We start from the raw sequence: 8,438 nt of genomic DNA on the forward strand, positions 1-8,438 counted from the left end.
GCCGCCGCTGCCGCCGCCGCCGCCGCCGCTGCCGCCGCCCGGGGCCGCGGTGGGCAGCGGGCAGCGGGCAGCCGGGGTGCGGCCACCATGGCCGGGAGGACGCGGAGCGGCGAAGCGCTGCGGGTGGTGGCCCGGTGCCGCCCCATGAGCCGGCGGGAGGAGGCTGCGGGCTGCGAGCGCGTCCTGGAGCTGGAGGTGAAGCTGGGCCGGGTGACCATCCGCAACCCCCGCGCCGCTCCCGGAGAGCTGCCCAAGACTTTCACCTTCGACGCCGTCTACGACGCCAGCTCCAAGCAGGCTGATCTGTACGACGAGACGGTGCGGCCGCTGGTGGACTCGGTGCTGCGAGGGTTCAACGGCACCGTGCTGGCCTACGGGCAGACGGGCACCGGCAAGACCTACACCATGCAGGGAGCGTGGGGGGACCCCGAGACGCGCGGCATCATCCCCAGCTCCTTCGAGCACATCTTCACGCACATCTCGCGCTCGCAGAACCAGCAGTACTTGGTGCGCGCCTCCTACCTGGAGATCTACCAGGAGGAGATCCGCGATCTGTTGGCCAAGGACCAGAGCAAGAAGTTGGAGCTGAAGGAAAACCCCGAGACGGGTGTCTACATCAAGGACCTCTCCTCCTTCGTCACCAAGAACGTGAAGGAGATCGAACACGTGATGAACCTGGGTAGCCAGGCGCGTTCGGTGGGCAGCACCAACATGAACGAGCGCAGCTCCCGCTCGCACGCCATCTTCCTCATCACGGTGGAGTGCAGCGAGACGGGGCCGGACGGCCACGAGCACATCCGTGTCGGGAAGCTCAACCTGGTGGACCTGGCGGGCAGCGAGCGGCAGAGCAAAACGGGCGGCCCAGGCGAGCGGCCCAAAGAGGCCTCCAAGATCAACCTGTCCCTCTCCGCTTTGGGCAACGTCATCTCGGCGCTGGTGGATGGCAAAAGCACGCACGTCCCATACCGGGACTCCAAGCTGACCCGCTTGCTGCAGGACTCGCTGGGCGGCAATGCCAAGACCATCATGGTGGCCACCTTGGGCCCGGCGTCGCACAGTTACGAGGAGAGCCTCTCCACCCTCCGGTTCGCCAACAGGGCCAAGAACATCAAGAACAAACCCCGGGTGAACGAGGACCCCAAGGATACATTGCTGCGGGAGTTCCAGGAGGAGATCGTGAGGCTGAAGGCGCAGCTGGAGAGGCGCGGCATGCTGAGCAAGAAGAGGAGGAGGAGCAGCCGGAGGAAGAAGGCGGCGGATGGGGAGACGGTGCAGGAGAACGAAGGGGAGGATGACAATGAAGATGGGCTGGAGAAGAACATGGAGAACTACCTGCAGGAGCAGAAGGAGAGGCTGGAAGAGGAGAAGGCTGCTATCCGCGATGACCACAGCCTGGTGAGCGAGGAGAAGCAGAAGCTGCTGGAGGAGAAGGAGAAGATGATCGAGGACCTGCGGAAGGAGCAGGAGGCCACGGAGCTGCTGGCCACCAAGTACAAGGTGAGTTTTGTGATGTGCTGGTACCAGTGGGTGCCGCTGGGTGGGACCTGGGGACAGCTGTGGAGGTGCTTGAGTGCGTGGCCAAGTGGGCTGGTGGTGACCAAGCAGGATGACCAAGTAGGGTGATGGTGCAGGATGACCAAGCAGAGTGACCAAGCAGGATGACTGAGCAAGCAGAGTGGCCAAGCAAGGTGATCAAGCAGGGTGACCAAGTAGGGTCACCAAGCAAGGTGGCCAAGTAAAGTAATCAAGTAGGATGATCAAATGGGGTGGCCAAACAGATTGACCAAGTAGGCTGGCCAAATAAGGTAGACAGAGGTGGGGTGGCTAGCAGGGTCCTCAGATGAGGTGCCCAAGCAGTGTTCCCAAGAAAGGTAGCCAAAAAGGGTGACCAAGTGGGGTAGTTAAGTGTCGTGGCTTGCAGGGTCCCTGTGCACAGTGCTTGAGAGGTGGCCAGGTAGGGTGATAAAGCAGGATGACCAAGCAGAGTGACCAAGCAAGGCTGCAAACCAAGGTGGTCAAGTAGGGTAGCCAGGTGAGGTGGCTAGCAGGGTCCTCAGGACGGGTCTGCACACACAGTGCCCAAGTAGTGTCCCCAGGGAAGGTGTCCAAGTAGGATGACCAAACAAGGTAGCCAAGTAGGGCAGCCAAGTAAGGTGGCTAGCAGGGTCCCCAAGCATGGTACCTAAGCAGGATCCCAAAGCAAGGTGACTGAGCAAGGTCCCCAGTCAGGCTGCCCAAGTGAGGTACATAAGCAGAGTGCTCAGAGGGAGCCCCACTCCCCTGGGCAGTGTTGGACTGAGGTTGCCCACAGACACATCCTGGCATTGTGGGGGGACTTTTTGTTGGGGCTGCTGAGGGCGTGGAGCAGGCAGGTCTACCCAACCATGCCCACTGATGGCACCAGTGTGCTGTGCTGTGCTCAGCACAACAAAGCAGCTCGCGGCAGAGAGGGGGAGTGATGCTGCACGTTGGGACTGCTGCCCCCAAGCAGCCCCTGGAACACGCCCAGGGCTCAGGGATGTTCTGGGATGCACCTGGATGCAGGGATGGGTCTCCAGTGCTGAGGTGGGAAGGAAGCTTGGGTATCCTAATCCACAGCATCACAGCCCTGCTGTCATTCTTCGTGTTACATCGCCAGGGTTTGAGGAATTGGAGGAAGGGATGCTGGGGCAGGGCTCCGGGCCGGCACTGGGCTCCCTGCTGTGCCATGGCCACGGGGTGGGATCCCTGCCATACAGGGGTGGTAGCAGCACAGAGACGGGGACCAGCAGCCCTGGGGACATGTGACTGTACCCAGGGATGCATGGCCATGCCCAGGGGTGCGTGACACACTCCCACCATGGTGCTGCACCACTGGCAGCTGTCCTGCAGTGTCTCCTTGTCCGGCACAGCACAGTGGGTCTGGCTCAGGGCCATGGCGTGTCCGGTAATTGCTGAGTAATGAGGCAGGGATGGAGGCAGGATGACTCTGCATCCCCTTCCCTGGCCTCCAAGAGCTTCCAGCCGTGGGGGGCCAGCCTGGGGGGGGGCGGGGGGATGGGGAGGCATCATCTAGTGGACAAAACCCTGTTGGGTGCAGGACAGGAGCACTGCAGAGGGCTGCCCATACATACATGGGTGGTACATGCAGAACCTGTACACATCTGTGTGGACACGGGGTCTGTTGCACCATCCTGCTCAGACAGATGTGCACCATTGCAGGCAAACAGATGTGCACTGTCCTGCTCAGACAGATGTGCTCCATCCAGAGGAGGCAACAGCCTCCATCTCAAAGCAGAGCTCCCAGCATCTGCCACATGCATCCTGTGGCCATGGGGGGACGGTGCCATCGGCTGTAAGGTCAGCACCACAATCTGGGGAGCTCAGGGCATGGGCGAGTGCTGGAGGAGTTATCTGGAGGCAGGAAATGGGTTGCAGTGAGAGGCTTAAGGGTTCAGCTGTATTAAGGAAGATTGAGCGTCGTCTTCATCGCAGTAAATAAACACTTCTGCAGGGAGAAAACAACAGGACTAAAAGACCATTTCTGCAGCAGCAGGGTGGGGCAGAGCTGGCTGTGGGGTTTATGGCCCCTCTCGACCCCGTAGCAACTCACCATCATGTATTGCAGGTGCTGCATGTAGAAAGTACCCATACAGTGGCTAGAAAGGGGAAAAAAAAAAATAGGAGAAAAACAGGGAAAACGTGGTATTGCCCCAGATAATGTATGTGTAGCTCTGTGGGTTTGCCCCAGAAACCTTCGTGCCCAAGAGATGCTGTCCCCCCTTCGCACCGCGTCACCACCCGCGTGTCTGCTGGTTGCTTGGAGACGGCAGCGATGGGGTCCCGGGGGGGCACAGCCTTTGTCACATCCCATGTTCCAAGGGTGTGTGCAGATGTGTGGGTGTAAATGAGTGTGTGCATGCACACAAATGCCAGCATGCATGGGCGTGCAGATGTATGTGTGCATTGGTGTAAATGAGTGTGCGCTCACGTGTGCACGAATGTCGTGGGGAGAAGTGTGCATGCATGCAAGCATGAGTGTGTGTGTGTGTGTGTGTGTGTGTGTGTGTGTGCTCAGCGATGTGTGTGCACAGCTGTGTGATGGGGAGCACATTTGCCCTGGGGAGGGGAAGGGAAATGCAGTTGGGAGGGGTAGGGTGGGGTGGGATGAAATAGGATGGAGTGGGGTGGGATGGAGCGGGATAGGGAGGGGTGAGATGGGATGGGATGAGGTGAGATGGATTTGGATGGGATGGGGTGGAATAGAGGAAAGGGGGTGGGATGAGATGAAACTGGGATGGCGTGGAATAGGACTGAGCGGAGTGGGATTGCGTGAGCTGGAGTTGGATGGGATGGAATGGGATGGGACATGATGGTTTGAGATGGGGTGGGATGGGTGGGATGAGATGAGATGGGGTGGGGTGGGATGAGATGGGATGGGATGGGGTGGGGTGGTGTGGGCTGTGGGGTCAGGGTGGGACCGTCACAAGGAAAGCAATGGCAGCTCCTACAGCCCAGCCCGGTGCCATCCTTCGGGCATCCTGGCAGAGCTGGAGTGGGGAGCTCAAACGAGGAGCACCGCAGGGTCCAAACTGCACTTGGGATGCACTGCTCAGCTCAGCTTGGCACAGCTCAGCTGGCTCCGCTCGGTTGGGGCGGATGGCCCGGCGCCGTTCCCCGCTGCCGGCAGCTGCTGCACATCCGTGGCGCCCCGCGGGCTCACAGCTGTGCGGAAGGAAGTGGGAGCGAAGCAGCCCTGGGTTTGTGCCAGCAGCCCCGGCCACGTCCCCACGGCGCCGCATCTATCAGTACAGGGAGCAGGACGGGGCTGGGGGGCACAAAATCTCCAAACTGTACGATATCCTGAGTTGGATGGGACCCCCAAGGACCAGCAAGCCCAACTCCTGGCTCTACCAGAACCACTCAAACCCTATGTCTGAGAGTGGTGTTTTTGAACCCTTGGGTTATACGTGGTGGAGATGCCAGAGGAATCCCAGGCATATATACAGACCAAAAGGAGCAGTGCTTGAGAGCAGCCCTGCAGAGAAGGACCTGGGGGTCCTGGTGGATGAAAAACTTAACATGAGCCAGCAGTGTGCTCTTGGAGCTTGGAAAGCAAATGGTATCCTGGGCTCCATCAGAACAGGAGTGGCCAGTTTGGCCAGCAGGGACAGGGAAGTGATTGTCCCCATCTACTCTGCCCTCGTGAGGCCTCATCCGGAGTACTGTGTGCAAGTCTGGAGCCCACAGTACAAGAAAGACAGGGAGCTGTTGTAGAGGGTCCAGAGGAGAGCCACAAAGATTATCAAAGGGCTGGAGCACCTCCCCTACAAAGACAGGCTGAGGGAGCTGGGCTTGTTCAGCCTGGAGAAAAGAAGGCTGCGGGGTGCAGCCTTTCAGTACCAAAAGGGAGCCTACAAACAGGAGGGGAATCGACTCTTTGAAAGGGTTGATAACAGCAGGACAAGGGGAAATGGTTTGAAGTTGAAGGAGAGAAGCTTTAGGTTGGATGTCAGGGGAAGTTCTTTACAGAGAGAGTGTTGAGGTGCTGGAACAGCTGCCCAGAGAGGCTGTGATGCCCCATCCATCCCTGTAGGTGTTCAAGGCCAGGTTGGATGGGGCTCTGGGCAGCCTGGGCTGCTATGAAATGTGGAGGTTGGTGGCCCTGCCTGCTGCAGAGGGTTTGGAGCTTCATGATCTCTGAGGTCTCTTCCACCCCAATCCATTCTATGATTCTGTGATTCTATGAGATGCACTGACCCTCCCCTTTCTGCCCTCCCCAGGCCATGGAGAGCAAGCTGCTGATCGGCGGCAGGACCATCGTGGACCACACCAATGAGCAGCAGAAGATGCTGGAGCTGAAGCGGCAAGAGATAGCTGAGCAGGTACCACCCCATCCATCCCAGTCCCAATGGATTGGGAGCATCTGTGGGACCAGAATGTCCACAGTGGGGTTAGGGGGTCCGTGGGGTGGTCAGTTCCCATCTCAGCTCTGATCAACCCCCTCTTGGACGCAGAAACGCCGTGAGAGGGAGATGCAGCAGGAGATGCTGCTGCGGGATGAGGAGACCATGGAGCTGCGGGAGACCTACACATCCCTGCAACAGGAGGTGGAGATCAAGACCAAGAAACTGAAGAAGGTGAGAGAGCCGGGGGAGCTTCACTTGGGTCGGGAGGGACATGGGTTTGCCTTTGGTTCGTGTCTCAAACTTGGGGGCATATGTCCTGCCCACTATCCATGGGCACCTGATGCCTTGGAGGATGTTTCAGGCGTGGTACTGGGGACTACTGGGGACACCTGATGCAGGCACTCATGTCATCATGCCCTGGGGTCATCTGTGCCACCAGGAACACCTATGCCACCATGCCCTGAGGACACCAGTGCCACCATGCCCAGGGGACAGCCATGCCACCATATTTTGGGATACCATAAGGAACACTCATGCCACCATGTTCTGGAGACACCCATTTCACAGGAGACACTTATGCCACCACGCTCTGGGAACACCTGTGTCAATGGGGACACCTGTGCCACTGGGGTCACCCATGCCACCATGTCTTGGGGACTCCTGTGCCATAAGGGCCACCCATGCCACCAGGGCTGACGTGGTCTCTCTGGGAACAGCTGTACGCCAAGCTGCAGGCTGTGAAGGCAGAGATCCAGGACCAGCACGACGAGTACATCCGCGTGCGGCAGGACCTGGAGGAGGCACAGAACGAGCAGACACGGGAGCTGAAGCTCAAGTAGGTGACATCGGTGTCCCCTCGGGTGAGCAGTGAGGCTGAGGTCCCTCTACACCCCCAGCCCCAGCAATGCCACCCCAAGCACCCAGCCCCAGACCCAGGGGCTGCAGATCTCCACGGAGGAGGCAGTCGTTCTATTCCCTATCTTACCAAAACCAATCCAGACATATATAAATATTTTAACATTTTCATGATAAAATATTTAAAATTCCGCTCGGAGCACAATTTTGTGTCAAGTTTTGCTCCACGCCCTTTGGAACGTAATTAAAATGCTTTAGGAGTGTGCAAACCTCAGTCAGCAATTCATCTATTCAGAGCTGTTTTCTGCAGCTTCTTCATTTGCCCCAAAGCAACGTGGGAAAAAGTGGGGAAAAAAAATTCCTTTGGGGTCAGTTTTAAGGTGTTTCCTCTCATTTTCTCATCTGGCAGCTCTGCAGTGGTCTGAGATCATGCAGTCCCTTCTGTATTTTGCTGCTGCAACAGTGGGGCTAGTTTGGATTTCCATCCTTCAAAGGGGCGCTGAGCAAATGCACGGGGTTGGGTTTGGGGTGTTCCCAAGGGGTCCTGGGTGAGTCATTGCAAAATGCATTGCCAATTGTGCATTGCAGGCAAGGCTGCAAACAGAATGGTGCAAGCTGCACTGCAAGTTGTGTCTTGCAGTCTGTATTTCAGAATGCACTATAAACTGTGCATTGCAAACTGTGCCTTGTAGGCTGTAAACCGCTGTGTTTTCATTTCATTTCAGACCATGTATTTCAAGCAATTGCAGGTTGCATTGCAGACCATGTATTGCATACAATGCACCTCAGACCATGCATTGCAGACACTGCCTGGGGACTGCTAAGGAGAGGACCGTGGGGTTATACCCTGAAGGCAGCACGCAGAGCTGATGATGTTTCTTCTGCTCCTCTCTGAATGACAGTCTTCCTCTGCTCTTTCTCTCCTGCCTCTGCTGGATCCCTGGTCTCTATCCGCCCGCTCCCTCTTCCTCTCCTCCCCACTCATCTTTTCACCCCCCATCTGCTCTCCACGTCCTGGCTCCTCTCCTGATCTCTTCTCTCCACTCCTTTTGCTCCACTTGCCGTGCCCTGTCCTGTTACCTCCCTCCTCTCTGCTCCATCCCACCTGCCACTCCTCTCTCCTGGCCTGTCCCTCATTCAGGTACCTGATCATCGAGAATTTCATCCCACCAGAGGAGAAGAACAAGATCATGAACCGCCTCTACTTCGACTGTGAGGAGGACCAGTGGAAGTTCCAGCCACTGGTGCCGGCTGGCGGGTGCGTGCAGACATGGGCAAGGGCTGGGGACATCACTGGGTTGGGCACTGCGGTGCCACCATCCATGGGGACATGGAGAAGTGAAGGAGGTGCCCAAGGCACCAGGGTGGCCATCGGGTCCCATCCTGTGCTCAGGGAGCTCAGTGCTGTCTCATGTTGTCTAATGGGTGTTCCTCTCTTAATTTCCTGTTCAGGAACAGCAACCAAATGAAGAAGAGGCCAACCTCTGCAGTGGGGTACAAGAGACCCATCAGCCAGTACGCCCGCGTGGCCATGGCCATGGGGTCGCATCCGCGGTATCGGGTAAGGGAGGGGACACTGCTGGTGTGTGCTGGGGGACAAGGTGGTGTTGGGTCAGCAGGGAGGATGGATGGGATGAATGAGAGTGAATGGATGGATGGATGGATGGATGGATGGATGGATGGATGGATGGATGG

The 8,438-nt window shown here is 57.8% G+C and overlaps 1 protein-coding gene across 1 annotated transcript in view; it reads left to right on the plus strand.

The window, feature by feature from the left end:
* Positions 1 to 87: 87 nt before the first annotated feature.
* KIF3C (kinesin family member 3C) overlaps positions 88 to 8,438 on the plus strand; it is a 10,694-nt gene continuing 2,343 nt past the window's right edge. Inside the window, exons 1-6 of the mRNA XM_042817218.1 lie at positions 88 to 1,497; positions 5,763 to 5,864; positions 5,997 to 6,119; positions 6,605 to 6,723; positions 7,885 to 8,001; positions 8,196 to 8,304. Of these exons, the coding sequence (XP_042673152.1) occupies positions 88 to 1,497; positions 5,763 to 5,864; positions 5,997 to 6,119; positions 6,605 to 6,723; positions 7,885 to 8,001; positions 8,196 to 8,304 (1,980 nt within the window). The remainder of the gene's footprint in view (positions 1,498 to 5,762; positions 5,865 to 5,996; positions 6,120 to 6,604; positions 6,724 to 7,884; positions 8,002 to 8,195; positions 8,305 to 8,438) is intronic.

This window comes from Centrocercus urophasianus, unplaced genomic scaffold (assembly GCF_019232065.1).
Source record: "Centrocercus urophasianus isolate 14NV4802_14NV808 unplaced genomic scaffold, USGS_Curo_1.0 seq_10, whole genome shotgun sequence".
Classification (NCBI taxonomy): Eukaryota; Metazoa; Chordata; class Aves; order Galliformes; family Phasianidae; genus Centrocercus; species Centrocercus urophasianus.